The 19879-nt window shown below is 46.4% G+C and overlaps 1 protein-coding gene across 1 annotated transcript in view; it reads right to left on the bottom strand.

The window, feature by feature from the left end:
- MAL2 (mal, T cell differentiation protein 2) overlaps nt 1-19879 on the bottom strand; it is a 153185-nt gene that overhangs the window by 14040 nt on the left and 119266 nt on the right. Inside the window, exon 3 of the mRNA XM_069621545.1 lies at nt 15163-15312. Coding sequence (XP_069477646.1) covers nt 15163-15312 — 150 coding nt within the window. The remainder of the gene's footprint in view (nt 1-15162; nt 15313-19879) is intronic.

The following is a 19879-nucleotide window of genomic DNA, read 5'->3' as shown; positions in this document are numbered from 1 at the left end:
CTGTCTAATCCAGTGGTTAAGAGACATTTTGCAGGCTTGGCACACCTTTATCCTCCGATTCGCAGTCCGCACCCGGCGTGGGATCCAAATGTGGTCCCGACGGCGTTGTGCCATAAGCCTTTTGAACCAATGGCCACGGTGGACCTCAAGCACCCGTCATGGAGGGTGTCCTTTTTGGTGGCTGCCACTTCGGCAAGGCTTGTGAGTGAGCTCCAAGCTTTGTCGGTGGAACATCCCTTCTTGGATTTTCACAAGGATAAGGTGGTCCTACGGACAAACCCTGCTTTCTTGCCGAAGGTGGTTTCTGAGTTCCATATAAACCAGTCTATTTCCCTGCCTGTCTTTTTCCTGAACCCCGCTTCAGAGGCAGAAATGGTTCTACACTGTCTGGATGTTAGAAGGGCTCTCAAGTTCCATCTTGACAAAACTTCCGAATTTAGGAGCTCTTCAACCGTTCGTCACCTTTGGTAATCCACAAGGTAAGCAGGTCTCTAAGGCGACCATCTCCCGATGGATCACAGCCTGCATTATGGAGTCTTGCACCATTCAAGGGCTGAAGCCTCCTAAAGGTATTCAAGCACACCTGGTGCGGGGCAAGGCAGCGGCAGTTGCTTTTCAGAAATATGTCCCCTGGGAGACCATCGCAAAGGCAGCTACTTGGGACTCCCTATCGGCTTTTTGTAAACATTGTTTAGACCCGAGTTCAAGAGCTGATGCTCAGTTTGGTCAAGCTGTACTGAAGAACCTGTTTCAGTAAGGATTTTTTCCCCCCATCCACCCATAGTTCCTGTAAGGAGTGCTTGGGAATCTCCCCATAAGTATGGAGGAAAGGGGACGGGACGTAGGAGTATAACCAGGTTACTCACCGTAGTGACCACCGTACTCCTAGTCCATAGTCCCCTTTCCTCCATACGCCCGCCCGCCGTCCCCTCTAATAAGGTTCCTCTGTTATTGCTAAAAGGTCTCTGACCTGGCGATAGAAAAGGGCCGATGGGCGATGCAGAGCCGAGGTGGGCAGGGTTACAGTCTTGTGCCGGGCCCCGCGTAGAAAGAGAAGGACTAAAAACAAATTGAAATTTTTGGATGCTTTTACAAAGCGCTCTGGTCCCGTCTCACAGGACGGAGGAATGTCCCATAACTATGGAGGAAAGGGGACTATGGACTAGGAGTAAGGTGGTCACTAGGGTGAGTAACCTGGTTATTTAGGTTACATGGCAACACAAGTACCCATACACCTGTGCGTATGAGGTCACGTGCTAAAGAGCAGATTAATGGATGCTCTTTTCACGTGTGGGACTCTGACTAATCTCCTGGTCTCCAATCCAGGCCTGCCCATCACAGACACCTACGTCAATGTTTCTTCCAGGCAGCCCGTCACAGACATCCCGTTTGTCATTCCTTCTCCAGACCTATGGAATCCCCACATGGTCTCTGCCCTCTCCCCATTCTCTTAGACACCCATTAATGGTGGCACCAGATGGGAAGTACTCTTGGCATCCTTCTCATCTTCTTAGTGCATCATTAATATCCATCAGCATGGCACCGTCAGGGCCCAGGGCTCTCAGCCCAATCTCTTCCTTCTTGATGGGCGTCTTCCATCTCATCAACTTCCTTCCCTCCTTCCTTTTCCTGCCACTCCTGTCTGACACCCCTCTTGCCCCTTCATCGACGTCTGTACCACTTCCCTGTACCCCTCCTCAGAAGACCTTCAAAAAGGTGGCAACCAGCTTCACCGAGCTACCCTCAACTCTGCACTGCTGTTAATGATATCCGACACCTTCTTGAAGACTGGATGTTCCCTCACGAGAAGTGGTTCACTGCCAGCTTGGTCAGTACTTTGACACCCCTCCCAGACAGCTACAAGATCCCCTCCAAGCCAAGGCCTAACCGGTCTGAAGGCAGAGTGGCCTTGATCTTCCCTGAATGGGTCCGTGCTACTATCATTCCAACCCAGACCTATTCTTCCTTCTAATTCCTAGTCTGCAGGCTTGGTGTCTCTCCAACCCGCTCATTGACTCACAGCCATCTACAGGACCCCTGTTCCAGTCTCCCTATCACTACACCCCTCTCCTGGTCGGACCATGCTCTCCTGGATCTCTTATGTCCCCTGGCTAAGCCTCTGCCTGCACTGCCAGTCATTCAACCGATGAAGCGATCGTTGGTGGCTGCATTTGTCACCACCTACATACTCCCTCCCACTCCTGCCACTAACTCCAACACCGACTGCCCTTACTAATCTTCACCTCTCTATCACCAACACCCTAGACATCCTTGCCCCCTGTCATGAGGATTTGCATGTAGCCTGCCGCCATGCGCAACACCTGGTATGATTCTGACCTAGCCTCTCTGAAACGCAATTGCTGAGCAAAGTGGCAGGCATTAGGCTCATCCTCTGACAAACTGGCCTGCCACCTGCTCCAAAGGCAATACAGACTTCTCCAGCAATAATCACGCACATATCCAAGCCTGCATCTCTTGAAACACTTGTGTTTAGGCACGTTATAAATGCCATATCAAATCATATCAACAATATGGGAAACTGTTTAAAATCTGCAAGAAACTCGCCAATCGTACTGCAGTCTCCACTTCTCCCCTGCCAACCCCGACCATCTTTACTTCACTGGCCTCCCACTTAACCAAGACTCAGGACCTCCACTCCACTTACCTCCCAGCGTCAATCCCTCCCTCCACATCCGAGGACTCCATTGCTTCCCCTCCTTCCCTCCTAGTCTCCTCTTTCTCGCCCATAGCACTGAATGAGGTCTCGAGATAAGTACAAGTCTCCTCCAAGCAGATGCTCCTCCAGAACTATCAAGGACATCATTGCCTCCCTTGCACCACTCTTGGCAGATTTCTGTAATCACGCTGCCACTAGCTTCCTCCGGCTACCCCCTCAACCACTCCCATGTGCATCCTCTCCTCAAAAAGTCCTTTGCCAACCCCTGTGGCCCAGCTAATTACTGCCCCATCTCCATTACCCCATTCCTGGGCAAATTAGTGGAGAAGTTGGTCATCTCCCAACTGATCAAACAAACTGAATCTATTGGTTGTCTCCACTGCCACCAGTCTGGCTTCAGAGCAGCCAGAGGCACATCCATGACGACTTGCTCTCAAATCTCTAATCCAATTCTCCATCAGTTATTATCCTTGGATCTCTCCTCTGCCTTAGACATGGTAAATCATGCCACAAATAGGCTCCATGACGCTCTTGGCATCATGGGCCTGGCACTGGACAGGTTGACCTCATTCCTCTGCGACAGCCCTTCCCAGGTTCAACTGTCCCCTTTTTTGTAGACCCCCATCACACTCCACCTGTGGCATCCCTCAAGACTCCATCCTCTTGCTGTAGCTCTTCACAATTTACCTTACCCCTCTGGCCCACCTGATGATCTCACTCTGTTATGCAGACACCCAGCTCTCCTTCAAGCATCCATCAAATGCCTCCTCTTCGCTCATCCCCGACTGCTTTTCAGGCATGGTGTGCTGCCAATGATCTCTGTTAATGCCAATAAGACATATCCTTTTCATTGTGATAATTATCCTACCCTTTGGCCACCCTCCATGGGCCCTCCCTCACCTTCTTGGGAGGCAAAAAATCTGTCATCTACTCACATCGTAGACCTTGCCAAGAAGGACCACCATCAGCTGCATTCTCCTTTTCCTAACCTTCCGAGAAACCCAATGTCTCCAGAGCTCTGGTCCTCTCTAGGCCGGACTACTGCAACAGCCTCTTCCTCAATCTTCCTTCATCCTTTCTCCCCTTTCAACTAATCCAGAATAGGGCTGCAAGACTTATCCTTGGTCTCAAGCCCAGGGACTGCATCTCACCAGCCCCAAAATCTCTCCACTGGCTCCTGGTTGCTGCTATGATCAAGTTCAAGACCCTCTGCATCATCCACAACAATTTCTGGAGCCAGGTACCCCACCACATCCAACTCTCTCCTTAAATTCCTCCTTACTAGAGCCCTTCGGTCTTCTAGCTGCAACACTCTGCAGATCAGACGCTTCTCTAAGCTGAGTGGGGGGTAGATCTCTCTCCTCCACAGTAGCCTCCCTCTGGAATGTCTGCCTGCCCCTCTAAGGCTTGAGCCAGACCTCCTCAAGTTCCAGAAGCTCCTCAAGACCCCAAGTTTCTCTTCCTCCCCTCTGCCAACACCCCCATCTGCAGCAATGACTGGCTGCCTGGTTCTCTAAAATTCTGCAGGGCACCAAGTCCCCCAGTACACCACCCTCCTAGATCTCCCTCACCCCATGCAATCCCCGACACTTGCCCTCCTGACCACCCCTTAGCAATCGTCCAGCCCCTCTGCCCTCTTCTCCCTCCTCCTAATCCCCCCCCTTTCACTTGCACCCTCTCCTCCTTACCCTGCACTTTCCACCCTAGCACTTTGCATTCGCACACACCGGCACCCCTCACTCACCCTTCTCCCTTGCCCCCACGCCCCCCACTCCCTCCCATTTTTGTCTTGTGTTGCCTTGAAACACCATTTGTTTTATAGGCGCATTACAAATATCTAATAAGTAAAAAATAATAATCCTGCTTCTGGTCACATTCAAAATACAGATGCAACATGGCTGGTATTCAATACACCAGGATTATCATGGCAGGAAGGGGCACAGAGAGACTACGGAGCTTAAGCACAGTTAAATGCACCAGCTAATACATTTGGTCAACCGTATTCAACCGTGTGAACTGGATGACGGGCTGAAAGAATGTGGGGCATTTAGTGATGCGATGACTGCAAATTGACAAAACCATACAACTGGTGGTGTTGCATCATTGCATCCCTTCCACACAAGAAAGAAGGTGGCAGAGAAGCTAGAATCTACATCACTACCCTGCTCAACACCTGGTGAGAAGGAGATTCACAGTTTTGGGGTGCCGTCATTAGTGGCTGAGGTTTCCCAGAATACAATTGGCAAAATCTTAATTGGCCTCCCAAGGGTAATCAACAGGGACGATGTACTCAATTGACACAGAAAAACATCACAACGGATTACAAGCTGTGCTGAGCCACTTGCAAGACCATTGCCTGATGCATCTTCAGAAAGAAATATTCTATAAAGTGGAATTCATCCAGCAAGCTTCCATGGAGGTAATGGCAGCCGACACCACGAGGTATGCATCGTCTAGGAATTACATACTTCCACGGAATCAGCTCGAATCTGACGATGTTAAAAAAGAACCACTCAGAGCGGCTAAAAATCCTGCGAATGGAAGAGCCGATTCTGCAACCCCTCATTACAATTATTTAGGCAACAAAAGTATAATGCTTTAGTTTAGAGAGAACAGCCTTCATTCAAAATCATTCCTTCGTCTTGTTTAATGCTGAATGTCCCTGGAAACATTTTTTTTTTTAAAGTTAGTTCTTTCAACTTTGTAATGCTCAAAAAGGTGAACAACAAATTTAATCTGGACAGTAAAGATCACAGTAAATATCACACAAGCCAATATACCCTTTATTCCAACACATTTACAGTTTCTTTGCGATCCGGGGCGTTACTCCTGGATTAAGGATGGGAAAAGCAAGCCCATTAATAGAAAGAAAAAAAACAGGACTGGATTGGCATCACCAAAAGTACTGGGTGTCAGTTTCCTCTCCATTCAATGTGAAAGTCTATTTTTATAATTTTATGTTTTTGCTGGGCTAAGGGTGTACCCTTTTAGAAATGCTACAAACGGGACACCCAACAGAGGGGAGGAGAGCGAATGAGTACTGGCGAGAGTGCGGACTGGGAGTGTGCGCCAGCCAGTAGGAGGGATGGAGCGAGCATACGCGGGACAGAGGAGGAGGTAGGGAGGGAGGGATGGTTTAGCAAAGTGAGGGATTGAGCAAGGACAGGGATGTCCATGTCCGACAGAAATCACATACAATATCATCTACAATGGGGGAGGCATTCCATGAAGGGTGTCTGTGCAATAGCACAAAGGTGAGAACCAGTGAAGAGCCAGTTTTAGGAGGGCGTTAAAAAGGACATACCAAGGATACAAAAAAAATATATATAATATATATGTATGTATATATATGAAACAGACGGTCACATGAAACAGGGGGAAAAAACAAAGGGGATTACAGTGATGGAACAGATGGTGAATGAAGAGCAGGTCCGCATTCTTCTGAAAACTGGTGGAAGACAAGATCCAGTCTGAAGATTCCAAAGGAATCAGCAATTCAGGAATCATGAGGCAAAGCAGAGATAAGAGAAATGAAATTGGAAGCGGAAGGACAGGCACGTCAAGGCAAGAAAGGGGCAAGGACACGAAAAATGCAATAAGGTGCAGGGCAGACAGAGCGGTGCCGTTTTATGACAACTGACGGCACGAGGAGCCGAAAGTGAGAACAGAACCACAAGAAAGCATCCAGAAACCCTGGGTGCCATCTCGGAATGGGATCCTCGTTGTCGCGTTTGCCCCAGTATGATGCTGCAGCCGAGGTAAGTACCATGGCTCCAGTGCGGGTACCGGCAGCGTCAGGCCATGATCCAGCTGGTTAGCATTCTGAAAGGTGGGCAAGGTGGGGCAGTGGGCGCGTCTTCAGGGTAGGCAGATTGGTCCAGAGAGAGCTATTTATGCAGCCCCAGCCCTGTGCAAAAGACAGATGTGCATGTACTGGACCCAAACTGGTCTTGCAGCTTAAACATTGAAAGCATGCAGTAAAGGGGAACAGCAAGGATGCCACATAAGTGGTGAATTCAGGTAAATACTTGGAGTCGATCCAGGTCTGTCCGGGGTGGTGACTGGGATCGATAGGTCACCCCCTTTGAATCACTAATACGAGTGTCCAGCAGATTGGAAGCGATGATAGGACAATAGGAAAAGCCCAGCCGCAAAAAAAGACATGCATTTGCAGAGATCTTAGAAAGATATTTACTTGGGTCCTTCCACAGGGCTGATGAAGGTACGTGTGCTTGGAGCAGTCACCTTTTTAATGCAGTTTGCTTGCTTATGATGGTGCGAGGTTCCTTCATGACTAGAAAGCTGTGCACCATCCGTACTCGTGCAGGATGACCAAGCATGCACCCTCTAGTGCAAGACCTTTTAGTGGCTTCTCGAGATGGTCGTTGAGGGAAAACAGACTCCCAAGGAGTCAAATATTTAGTTGGCATTGGATGCGTGATTGGAGAAGGCTCTGGAGCTCTCCACAAGCTTGGCAGACCTGTGCCACATGGGAGGAGTCCCAGCTAAATGAAGGGCTCTCAGCAATAAGTGTTTCTCAGAACGTCCGGTGTATTCTCCTCAATGCAGAGGCTGGTGTAAGGACCAACTGGAACCTCAGGGCTTGCCCCAGTATCAGCACATTGTGGTTACTCAAGGGACCAGTGTAACCCCTTCTATTGGTAGAGCAAGTTAAGAGGATTTGACTTCACTGGAGCCCCTAAAATGACAGGGTAAAAGTAAGAACAGGCATTGGTTCATCACTTCAAGTACAATTCATGTTCAAACCAGAATTTCAACATTGTAGCTGAATCTTCCAAGGCATTGCTTTGAAGAAAATGGGCAGACAGGTTGATCGTGGCTCCTGTGACAAATCTGGAATATTCGTCCCTTCTCCCCAGAGGGGAGCCGCCCTCTGAGGCTTCTAAGGAACACCCTCCCTAGGGGTCTGGGCAAGTGGGACCTCACTGGGAGCGACTCCTCTTGAGAACAAGAACTCCTATTCCTGCAAGTAAACCCCAGTCCAGAATACACCATCAACCTACATGGGAATAGGATATTTGTAACTCTGGCTTTGACTCACCCAATAGCAACATTTCTTCAATCTCTTGGGTTTCCGGTAATGCTGAATCTTGCCCGAATGCCAGTAAAGAAGGATACACCCCTTTTGGTTCCAATGTCGTACATAAAACCACAAGGAACTTTTAAATCGAGAAGGGAAGAGACTCCTACGCAGAGGCAAGCTTCTGATGAGAAGACATCCTGGAAGGGGTGTAGCCAAGGTAGATGGTGTAGCCTGTGGTGGCACAGAGAGCGAGCCAATCACTTGCCCGATGCTGGAAGGCTGGTGTCCTAACCGACTGAGAAGATAGTCGGGAAAGAGACACAACCGCCTCACCTGGTGACAACCACATTGAATCAATGGTGGGCCTAGGTAACCAACTGGAGAGGGGAGCCTGGATCCCAGAGCTCTGCACAAGAAGTGCATTAGCTGCCCAGATGAGCAGCAGAAGGGAAGTAAGCACTCTCAAAGAGGTAATGACATGGAGAGGTATGAAGAGTGATAATCAAGGCTGGGAAAGCCACCTAGGTTGATAAACCCAGACGTCCTGCTTCTATCCTGCTTCTATCAAGTTGAAACAAGGCGATCGGAGAGCCAGAGGGTTTTGGAGAACCCTGAAAACCTGAGAGGCTTTAACATTCGGGGCTGGACAAGCCACATGGGCTATGGGAGCCTAGAAAACCCAAGTGGATGTATGCCCTACCAAGGACCTGCTACAACAAGCCAAGCAGAGGGCCAGAAGACTGATGTCCCGTGAAACAAACACTAATTTTTGAGGCTGGGGAAGCCACCAGGGTTACAGGAGTCAAGAAAACCCGACCAAGCAGTCGCACCACTGAGACCTAGATGAGGTTAGCCTGACAGAAGGCCAGAGGACTTTCGGGTCTCAGAACCACAAAGTTTAATTAAAAGAACTGGGGAGAACGAACCTGGAGGGTTCCAGTCTTTAAATATAAAACAAGTATATTGCCCAGAACCAAGCCGAAATTGTATTTAGAAAACAGTTTTTCCTGAGGAAAAACAAAGCATATGGAAGAACAAACAGAACCTGCAGGGAGGTTGTAAATTGCTTTGTGGTACATCGACAAACTGAAACCTCTGGAAAAGAGTTCGAAGGGATTGGGCGAGACAGAAGCCGAACAAGGGCTAGTGCTGGTTAGGTAAGATTTCCGTTAAAACAATAAATCTTCCTGACCTGTGTCAACCCCGGAACTTTTTTGCTTTTACTGGTGGATTCTTTTTCTTTATACCACTGAGTGGGAACCTTTTTCAACATTCACAGAATCGTTCACTTTTTATGGGTGTCATTTTTAAGACTCTCCATAGTGTCTAAGTGCCTATTGTTGCTGGGTTGCCCTAGGGGCTCCGCTTTTAACTTTCTCTGGCTAACCTTGTGAGACCTACATTTACCAATAGTAGAAAGGATCTTTGCATCCCTTTTACATTTTATTAGCTGAGACCAGCAGCCCTCCCCCACCTTATGTGGAGTGCTGGGGAAATACAGAGCATCCCCTTTCGTAACATTTATGTTACGATGACAAACTTAACATTAATGGCTGGTGGCAGTGAACCTTTATTAATTCAGTGTACCTTTACCGTGGGCTGTTTGCACAGCATGGGTGCTCATTTTACCAAAATGGCCCCAGTCTTGTTTATTTTCGCCATTTGAGTTTTACTTGTCCTCTCTTGTGCCTTCCCCCCGACCACCAATTTGGAAAATTCCTTTGTGTGATTTAAATCTTCGGCTGGAGTCGTGTGGACTCAATGCCCAGGCTCCAGAGTGTCTTAAGGCAGGAAGTGAGGGAGGAGTCCAAAACTCTGCAGCCCTTTGTCTTCCAGCTGGAGTGTGAGATTCCAGTTGAAACGGGGAGGCTGATGGTCCTGAAAGAATTGTTAAGCACCCCCCCCCACCACCCCAACGTTTGAATGTTGCAAGCCTGTTTGATTGGCTGGGTTCCTGCATAAAAGTCTGATCCTGGAGGCTGAAGAGGTAGTCGACCACTGGAACCAAAACTGAAGATGAAGAATGTGTGGCTTAAATGATTTCCAGCGACAGAGCTTGCTGTGTAACCAGAGCCTGCTGTAGCCCTGCCATCCAATCAATCTGTGGATTTCGAAAAAACACTGACCCAGGGCCTGGTGAGACCCACTAGACACAAGAAACCTGCATTCTGAGCTATCCCACGCCATGCTGCGACCTTGTGGGACTGCAGTACCCAGATACCCTTGGACCTCAAGCCATTGTGCGGTGCATGGTCTTCTGAATTCGGAATCTCGAACCTTTGTAGGCACCGTGGCTCTCCAGAGGTACGATTCCAGTCCAAAAAGTCCCTCACCAGAGTCTTGGCTCTTGCAAATGATGAGAATCCAAACAGCAATATTCCGTCTTCTTCGGTGCTCTTAGCTGCTTCCAGCCATGAGGAAAACCTTGCCTAGAGCCTTCCCCATGAGCCTTGGTACAAAAGTCCTTCCAGTGTCATGTCTTCCGTCTTCTTGATGAATTCAATGACCACGTTTTTAGCTGCAGATCCTGAACTCCTACTGCTGCAAAATCTTCTGTGCTGGTTTGGGTATTTACTTGCCTTAAGTCTCTTGTGATTCCTGTGTAGTTTGGGGTGTTTTCTGTGATTGAGGCCTCCCGTCCAGTGCACACAGGACCCTGCTGAAATCCTCCTATGGTGCCTTTTGTGAAGCCCCTGAACCCTCAACTAACTAAAGAAAAATACTTACTTGTTCCAACGGTCTTCCATAAGAACTCTGACCTTTGTTAGTTAGAACCTATCCTGACCTGCCTATTGGATACTAGACCCTAGTGACCCACTTTCTGCCACTGCGAAAAAGGGAAAGACGTCTAATGATTGGGCCTTTTCCTAGAAAAGAGAATAAGTGTTTAAAAGTTACTTACAATTACCAACCAACTTCCTTTTGTAACAGAGTGAACAGTTACAAAAGTTATTACTTACCATGTTTTGCCATTCTGAAAAGTATATGCAACAGCTTTCTTTCCTTAGAAACTGTCGCCATTCTAACAGAAAGTAGATGTAAGGTTATATTACTCCCCTGCGATTTGGTTGCACCTCTTACCAAAATTAATGTAGTTGGTTTCACTTTACTATTCCCGTTAGGATAAATGTATGTGTCGCCAACTGGGCCTTGCTTACCCTGACTTGCTGTTGGCCTGTCCAGAATAAGTCTGCATTAGGTTTTACCCATCTAGAATAACAGTCATTCATAAAGTGTAACACTGGGTTTTGCTTTCCTTGCTCCGTTTTAGACAGACACAAACAGTAGTCTATATTTGCTTTTAAGTGGCTGATAAAAGCTATACACTTTTTACAGGAGCTACTTACCATCCCAACTACACGGTTATGCTGAATCCGAGTTATAGGCGTTCTACTGTTCCTAGAATCTGTGATCAACTCGATCAGAAAGTTATCTTGCCCAGTTGATAGGACTTATTTATTGCTGAGCGCCACGGTACAACTGATGGGGTCTACTACCCTATTACTAAAAGTAACTATCGGTTTTGACTTCCCTAGAACTCCTGTTGCATGTTCTGAATGAGGTTATATGCTTTGGTATGTGTACCATCAAGCATAGGGTTGCGTTTTTAAAAAATGTGTTTATATGATCTGTGATGGTACTAATTCTCCCCCCTCACCCCCCAAGATTTATCTGGGCCTACTTGTATTTAAATAAACTATGTATTGTATTGTTTCAGTGTATCTTTGGACCATTTGTATTACAATTTCTTTGTACTTATTCTACAGCCCTCTATTGCCCCCCCCCCCCCCCCCCCCGTGATAAGCCTGGCTGCTCTGTCTAAGCTACCCTGAACTCAGGTGGTACAGCCTCATACTAAGAGTGGGGTCTTGTACTGCCTCAGTTGAATGGTTTTACTAAGCCATTAGGTGGACTTCAGAAAAACTGTCCTACCTGTGCTCGTACCAACTTCTTTTTGGTTGCGTTTTCCTAAGTATTAGGGCCAGTTAGCTGTTAGGATTTGACTAAGGACATTTCCTCATAGTGCAAGTCCTTGTGGTTCGCCAGAGTCCTCGGATGTATATGTTAAAAAAATAAGGGAAATATCAAAAGTCCACATGGACGGTCTTCCGGCGGCTCTCATAGAAAGCTCCCATCTAGAAATAAAGAAATAAAATCCTTAAAGCTTACTGCACCTGTAACGTGAATTTCTCAAACAATGTGGGGGGCAGGTTCTCATAACAGAGGGATCATGACGTACAGTTCCACAGTGCCTGTGCCGCGTACATGGTGCTTTCCAGGCAGTTGCATATTCCAACAAAGACCATCCTGCGCAAGTCCAGGAGCAGCTTATCAAGGCGGATTTGATTAACACCTCTAGCACACCAAGGGTTATCCTACACAGCTGCCTAAATGTCCCCAAACCAAAACCAAGCAAAGTATAATGCATTGCACCAGCGCCTCCCTCTGCGACATCCCACCCATTTCTAGGGAGTAGAAAACTGCCTTTGTTTGAAAAAAAATAAATGCTCAAAAAGTATTTGAAAAATACAAACTACTCCTAGTGTCACAAAAATCGTTGCCCATCTGGCTCATTCCAGTACCCAGGCTTTACAAAAATCAAACATGTGGCAATATCTAAACCAGTGGGCAAATTACAAAAAGATTTTGGCTCAATGTCTAGGCAATACATTTTAATTTGGCCATTTTTGAGAAGGGATCCAAAAGCCACAGAGCACTGAACATACCAATAGAAGTATGCAGATGAGGTATAACTACTTGGACATATGAGGCATATGCAGCATACAACTGAGGAAGGATAACAGGACCGAAACAGTCACCTATCGGGCAACTAAACACATTCTATACAGCTTTAATAGGATTAAGGGGCATTCATGAACCACCATTTGGGGATAGGAGCCGACACAATCTTGACCTGGTGGTGCAACATCAGGGTTTTAACTTCTCACCCAAACAGAAGGAGCGGGCCAGTCATTAATTGAACTGGCAGTTTTGAGTGTTTTGCTACATGTTGGTTTCCATGGCCTATAGTGGCTCTCTGGATTTTCAGGAGTGTTGGCATTTCTGTGCATGTTCTGTGGGCCCTGGAGAATTTCGTTTTTTGGAGTAGTGGATGCCCAGTGAAGGGGAAGCTGTGAAGTTCTGTTAGAATGGGGTGACTAATTAGACTGTGGAGCTATAGATTTCTCCATGTGAAGAGGTAATTATCCAACAAGAAATGTGGAGAACTAGTACAGTTTGTGCCCCAGTAAGAGGATAAGTATCAAAAGTCTGCAAGAACAGTAGGCCCAGATGTACTAGTCAGCCAACTGGATAGAGGCATTAGGAGGTTGCTGTTGTACTCTAAGTAGGAGGAGCTGTAAACCCAGTTTTCAGCAGTTCTACATATAAATCATCCTTTAAACCTCCTGCAGAGTCAGTGAATATTTTGTTGGGAGGGGTAGGTTTGGAATTTTAATGCAGAGCTATAAAAACATGTTCAGAGCAAGAGGCAAGTATTGATGTTCAGATGGCCACAAGAGGCAGTGCTGTATAAGGTGAGGAATGAGCTAGAACATGAGTATCTAATCTTTAGCTCTCCAGATGTTTTGTACAACAGCGATCATCATCTCTAGTCAGTGTAGTCAATGATGTAGGATCACAGGATTGAAAGTTCCCCCCAAAAAACAAAAAAAACCTTGAGCTACGTGTGGCAGACAACTGATCTAGTGGATGACAGGGGTCATCCTGTAGGTGGGGCCATTGAAGAAGTAGAGGATAGGTGGTCTATGGTGAGCATGTGAAGGGCATCCATGTAGGTGGGGCCATTGAAGAAGAAGTAGAGGATAGGTGGTCTAGGGTGAACTAGGTGAAGGGCATCCATGTAGGTGGGGCCATTGAAGTAGAGGCTAGGTGGTCTATGGTGAGCTATGCGACGGGCATCCATGTAGGTGGGGCCATGGAAGTAGAGGCTAGGTGGTCTATGGTGAGCTAGGTGAAGGGCATCCATTTAAGTGGGGCCATTGAAGTAGGGATAGGTGGTCTATGGTGAAGGGCATCCATGTAGGTGGGGCCATTGAAGAAGTAGATAGGAGTCTATGGCGAGTTAGGGGAAGGTGTTCAACAGAAATGGACAATACCAAATGCACAGGGAGTGAGGGGATGTGCAGACAATGTTGCCATTGTAGGGGTTGCTACTCAAGCCAATGTTCAGTTTAAGCAGTTTAGCAATTAAGTACAGGATAATAGTGTGGTAATATCAGGTGTGAGGATAACGCAGAGGTAGGGCCTTAAGAGAACATTACTCACATCAATCGCTTGTATGTAGGCAACCATCTGTTTTGTATGGGGTTTTGAAAAAGTGCTTCCATTAGGTAGTGATCGGATGAGGGACAGGAACTTTATCCAGCCTTTTAGCTTGCATATTCCACCAAGGAGGAAGTTAGTGGGTGTACAAAGAGGCGGCGATCTTTAGCGAAAGGGAAGTTTACGCGCCAGTGAAATGGCTTAGCGTACACAAGGGAGTTTTTGTGGTTATATGAAGCAAGGAAAAGACATGTTAACACTCAGAGGGAAATGTACCTGGTGGCATTGTCGCCTAGTAGGTAGAGGCCTCATTAGGCAAGCAGGTTATATGGTGATGGTACAAGTGGCAGTGAAGAATTCTTCAAAGAACATTTGTCTGAACGTGGATCTTCTGAATGAGGTAGAGGGTCAAGTGGTGTGTGGCAAAGAAATACAAGGCTTTCAAAAGAAAACTATTGGGGAGAAATGGGTGGCGAGAAAGAGCAAGGTGTGAAGTTGTGCAGAACTGGGAGCCCTGCTAAACACTGATGTTGGGGGTTAGAGGGTGAACGTGAGCCATGTTTTCATTCTGAAGAGTGCGCTCAATTTGTGACGAGTGAGGTCTGATATACCTGCACAATGTTCAGTGTGTGGATTGATAAGCATGCATCCGTGTGTTTGGATGGTAATGATGTGCAGAAGGATATGGATGAGGTTTCCAGGACTGCAGTTGCAAGCGTGGTTATATGGGTTCCCTTTAAAGGATGGGTGAACATGGGTTGCGGACTGTCCTGGAGTGTGGAACACATGGCTGTTTGTCTCCATCGAGGGAGACTGTAATTCAGGCCCTTAGCCTAAACAGCTGTTGTGAAAAGGAGTGGTCATTAGCAGCTTTGGTAACTATCAGACCAGGAGGAGGAGAAGGAGACAGGCACAGGGTTGCCTTGACCAGCCCTGGTAACTAAAAATGAATGAGGCATTTGTAGAAAATGCAGGAAGGAATGGGGTGGTCATTGGTGCCATTTTCATTTAAAACAATGGTAAACAATTGCTCCGAACAGATATTTTGGATAGAGTATCTGAAAGCATTTAACCAACTAGGAACAATTGCCATCTTAAACAGTGTACAATATTTCAGAAATTCCTACCACAGACTAGCTATTACCCAAATACTTACAGTGGCAGCTACATTTAGACCAATTTGGTTGTCCCTTAGGTAAAGGAGAGAGGAGTTTTTTCTGCTGAGGCTGGCCAAGGATGTAGTCGCAGCTTCCAAAACAAAAGCTCCAAAGTAGAAAACAAAGGCAAAAAAGTGGAAAGCAAAATCCTGATGAAAAGAATAAGGTTTGACACAGATTAACATTTTTGCAATGATATTGGTTATCACAAACAATATGCCAAAAATCCAGATCCAGAGCACTAAACAAACATTTTCTTTTTAAAAAAAGAAAAGTGGTGTTCACGGACATAAAAAGCAAGTTTAAAACCAAAATGCTGGGCCAAATACTCTTCCTGATCACTAGAAAACCAAATAGGGAGGTAAAAAAAAAACTCCTGAGGCTCACTCACCAGTCACGTGGAAGTAATGGCAAACAGGAAAATCACCTCAAGGGTGAGCAACCCAATAGAAAAGGAATTAAGGGGTTCAAGTTGAGCACCCATATGATACAAAAGCAAAATCAAATCCCACGCCAGGACAACAAATTGGTGTCAGGAAACTGGTTACACAAACCCCTCAAGAAATACATAACAGTGGGGATTGTGAAGACCAAGCCCCTTTCCAGGGACCTCTTGGACACAGAAATGGCAGTGAGGTACCCCTTAACAGTGCCAATCTGCAGGCCCGCTTGGGCTCAGGATAGCAGAAAATCCCAAACTGTGGAAAGTGGGATAAAAGATGCAGATCCTCCTCCGAGCACCAAAGCCAGAACCAAATCTTTAAGCCACATGCACCCACCTCCCCCTCAAGAATCAACCCAAACTTGCCCAGGTGTCCCTCTACATGTAGGGCTTCACAAATATTCATACAGATTAAAGCTGGAAAAAAAGTCTGAACCTGAAAACAGGAGCCCATGGACCACTTGAGAAACTACCCCCAAGCTTAGTACTTAATTTGCCGGCAGCTCGTGGCTATAGTGAACAGATTTATTCAAAACCTTCAAACCATCACTTTCTTATAGTTTGTCGCCCTGAGAGGGTTGGCCCAGACATGGGTCCCTTGCTCTCTGTGCTATAGGGAACCAAGCTGCACCACACTGATGAGGCCCAACAAGCCAAAACGTGTCTGTGGCTGCTGATGTTTGCAGGGGGGTTCCTACTTCAGGTCCAGTTGGTATTAAAGGTTCGTGACAGTTGAGGGGAGCACATAGGGAGGAAGGGCCAGGAGAATTCAGCTTGTAAAGCCTAAAGCAAGATTCCATTGTGCAGAGATGGAGTTTCCACTTCAGGAGCATCAGGAATACACAGCAAAGCCAAGGTCTCCAGGGACACCTCTCTCCATTTCCCAGTATATCTCTAGACTAGGTGAAGGTATCCTAGTTACACTCACACGCCCATACATGCATGAACATGACTATGGTTTAGACCAGCCCTCCAACCACTATCGCTGCACCATTAAAAGGTGGGGGGGGTTCAAGGTTGGCCAGTCAAATCACTTTCAAGGGTGCATAAACAAGGAGGTCGATTGAGGTGTCCGAGACGAGATAATCTTTATACCAAGGTTAATTTGTGAGTGTTCCAAGAAGCAAATATAGGCAGAATGTGTGTTTGGTCAAAATGTCAGTTGCTCATGTTGCAAAGAAAATGGTGTATAGGACTTTAAAAATGCATTATGGTGGTGTTGCTCATGTTCTGGGAGGAAGTCACTACAGATGGGATAAAAGCGCTACAGAGTGGCGTAGCCAAACATGAAAAACTTTTACAGCCGACAGCAGAACCTACTCCCAAACACCTTTTTTGGGTGAGCAAACTCGCCAGGGAAAAGAAAAAAAGGATTCTCAATAGCCCTGCACAGGTAGTCAGATGGGCAACTGAGACTATTGCATTGAAATTCAGTGGCAGCCTTCAAGTTGACTTCCATTAAATAGGTCAGCAAACAGTCAAAATTCCAAAAGATTTAGGGGACTATGAAAATTGGAGTCAAAACAGTTTCAAACTGAGTAAAAGTGGACCTAGCTAGCTAAAAATCGCAGTACGAGCACTTTATTATAACACTTTGCTAAAAAGCAGATACTCTTCAGTTAATATGAGTACCAATTCACAGCTCTGACAACACCTTCAAACTGGAGTGCCAACTGTTGGACACAAAATACAATGATTCTGCGGTCACTGTTCAAAACATGTCCGAGTAGTCTTAACTTTCAGACTTGCCAATGTGAAAAAACAGGGTGTTCACAATCTAGTCCCCATGGATCCCTTACTCGGGTGGCCAGGGAAAGGCTATTGCTTTTTGATCCAGACCCTGAGGGTGGACAAGTGAGTAAGGATCCCCTGGGTAGAGGGTTTTCAGGGTCTGGGGGAGAAGAAGCCAATGGGGAGACAAAGAATCCACTTTTCCCACAACCCATCTAACCCCCATCCCTGTTTATTTCATAGGAAACTACAACTCCCATCAATTCCTCACAACCTGGTGTTGACAGAAGATGAGGAGTGAGGACAGAATGATTTCCTCCCCTGACATTAATAGAGCCTGTCCCTGTAATGAGGCCAGGCAGAGTCAGGAACAGAGTTCCAATAATGTACACCTGCCACTTAAGGCTCCCTGTGAAAATAAAGGTGGTGCACATAGACACACAGCGTGGCGGAGTACGAAACAGTTCTTCCGAGGCTGTGACGAAACAGGCTGTGCGAGTTGGAAGGCCAACAGACTGATCAGCGAGTGGGAAGATTGAGAGAAAGCCAGGCAAGATTTCCAAATATTCAGGAAGTCTAGAGTGTTCGACAGGCAGAGTTGAGCGAGCGGAGGAAAGAAACCTTCAAAGTGTAAGAGTGAATGGCAAAGATGGGGGGAGCAGAGGTGGTGTTGGTAACAGCCTTGAACTGCGAGGAAAAGATGAAGTCATTACTTTAACACAATTTATCAAGCCCAACAAAAGTCCAGTTGACGTGAATGTGGCCGATTTGAAAGTTGAAGGTTACGTGTGTGCTGATTAAACAATTGCTTCCTTCAAGTTTTAAGAAAGGAATACAGAGCAGCAGAGTGGTCCTGCGATAGGAAGTCACACATTCGAACAGCTCTGTGAAATGTTAGGAACTTTATGAAGGATATTACAAGCAAAGATCAAAAGGAAAGAAAAAAAGCCAAGAGGGCAAGATTAAAATTTCAAGAACTTTGGTAAACTGTTTAGGAGGTAAGTGAAAGAATTACAATCACCAAGAGGGATTGGTGCAGTAAAAAAAGATTGTGAATTGAAGGAATATGGGAAGAGGTTCAAGTGGTCCTGCAAAGGTCCATGTAAATTCCTTGCAGTTTCAAAAGTCTTGGTGAAAGTGACCCAAGATAAAACATGGGCAAGGGAACCTCCTACACAGAACAAGAAAGGCTTGAGCCCGACGGAGGGAAGCCTGTGCAGAACTGGTGAGACATTGAGAGAATATGAATTGAGTATTGATGACCAGGAAATGAATGAACTACCAGAAACAGAAAGCCTAATGATTGCACTATTGAACTGTACCAGTAAACCAAAGTGTGCAAGACAGAGAACGGTGCCATCCACCTATCCTTTGATTATTAAGAGACTCTCTAGACTGTGGGTTTGAACCTGGGGAAGGAAGTTTATGCTGAAGCCATTCTGACATTTCGTTGGACACACTATTTTACTTTTTGTATTCCCTAAACACATTTTGCTATCTAGAGAAGGAGGGAAAAGTTTAGGTTTTCTTGGTACAGGCCTTTTTATTTTGACCAGACTAATTGGACGTATTCTTATTGTTTAATGGTAGAGATTACTCCCATTTTAGAGCTGGGGCCACTTAGGAATTCTACCATCCCAAGCAAATTCATAAATAAAGGTTTTTGAAACTTGTATACGTTGTGTCTACTGCTCGATACCATGCCTTCCTCACACCAAGACTGTCCATTCTAGCATTTAGGAACATCCTGATAAAAGGGCAAGTATGCATGCGACTTTCAATGCAGTGGTTCAATGCAATTTCATTTCAATATTGTTAAAGGTGGCCACAATTCAGCAGTAGCGGTGACCCAGTGATGGGGTGGACACTCTGCTCAGGTTCATCAGGCAACCATAACCAAGTCAATTGTTTATACCGCTCACTTGTGTTCTCTCCTCGGAAGCATTTGCTTCCCCTTTGGTTGCTCGTCTCAGCGGCAAATGAACCTCGTGCTCTGGGATATGGGCTCCTCTCTGCAAACTGCTCTCAGTGTTGGTTGCCGGGCTCCAGACCCCACTACTGCTTCATTGTGGTTGCACCACCAGACGAGACTGTTGCTTTCCATTCTGTCTCATCCTTGAACTTGGCTTCTCGGTAAGAGCATCCGTTTGCTGTCCACGCTACTGCCGTCTTCGCAGTCTAGCATGGCTCTGCCTTTCTGGGAGGTCTTAGTTATAGGCTCACCTTTGTGGGAGATTCTTCCTTCCCTCTGATTCAAAGTGCCTCTTAAAGTACATCATCCAAAATAAAAAGGGGTGTTTTGCAGCAGAGTTAAGCATTATGTGAAGCCAAAGAGTTAAATGAAATGTCACTATTCAGTGATTCCATGATGGACAGAACAGTCCTCCCATGTAGGCAGAAAGCGTGTTCCAGGAAGGGAGTTACTTATTGGAATGGGAGTGCTTGTCCCTACAGGGGAGTCACTCCCAATGAGGTCCTACTCGCCCAAATCCCTAGCGAGGGTTTGGCTGAGTGGGCTCCCCTCTCTAGCCTCAAATGTGGTG

This window comes from Ambystoma mexicanum, chromosome 5q, assembly GCF_040938575.1.
Source record: "Ambystoma mexicanum isolate Mex_15411 chromosome 5q, UKY_AmexF1_1, whole genome shotgun sequence".
Lineage (NCBI taxonomy): Eukaryota > Metazoa > Chordata > Amphibia > Caudata > Ambystomatidae > Ambystoma > Ambystoma mexicanum.
The sequence above is the reverse complement of the archived record's forward strand: the minus strand, read 5'-3'. Positions and strand labels throughout refer to the sequence as shown.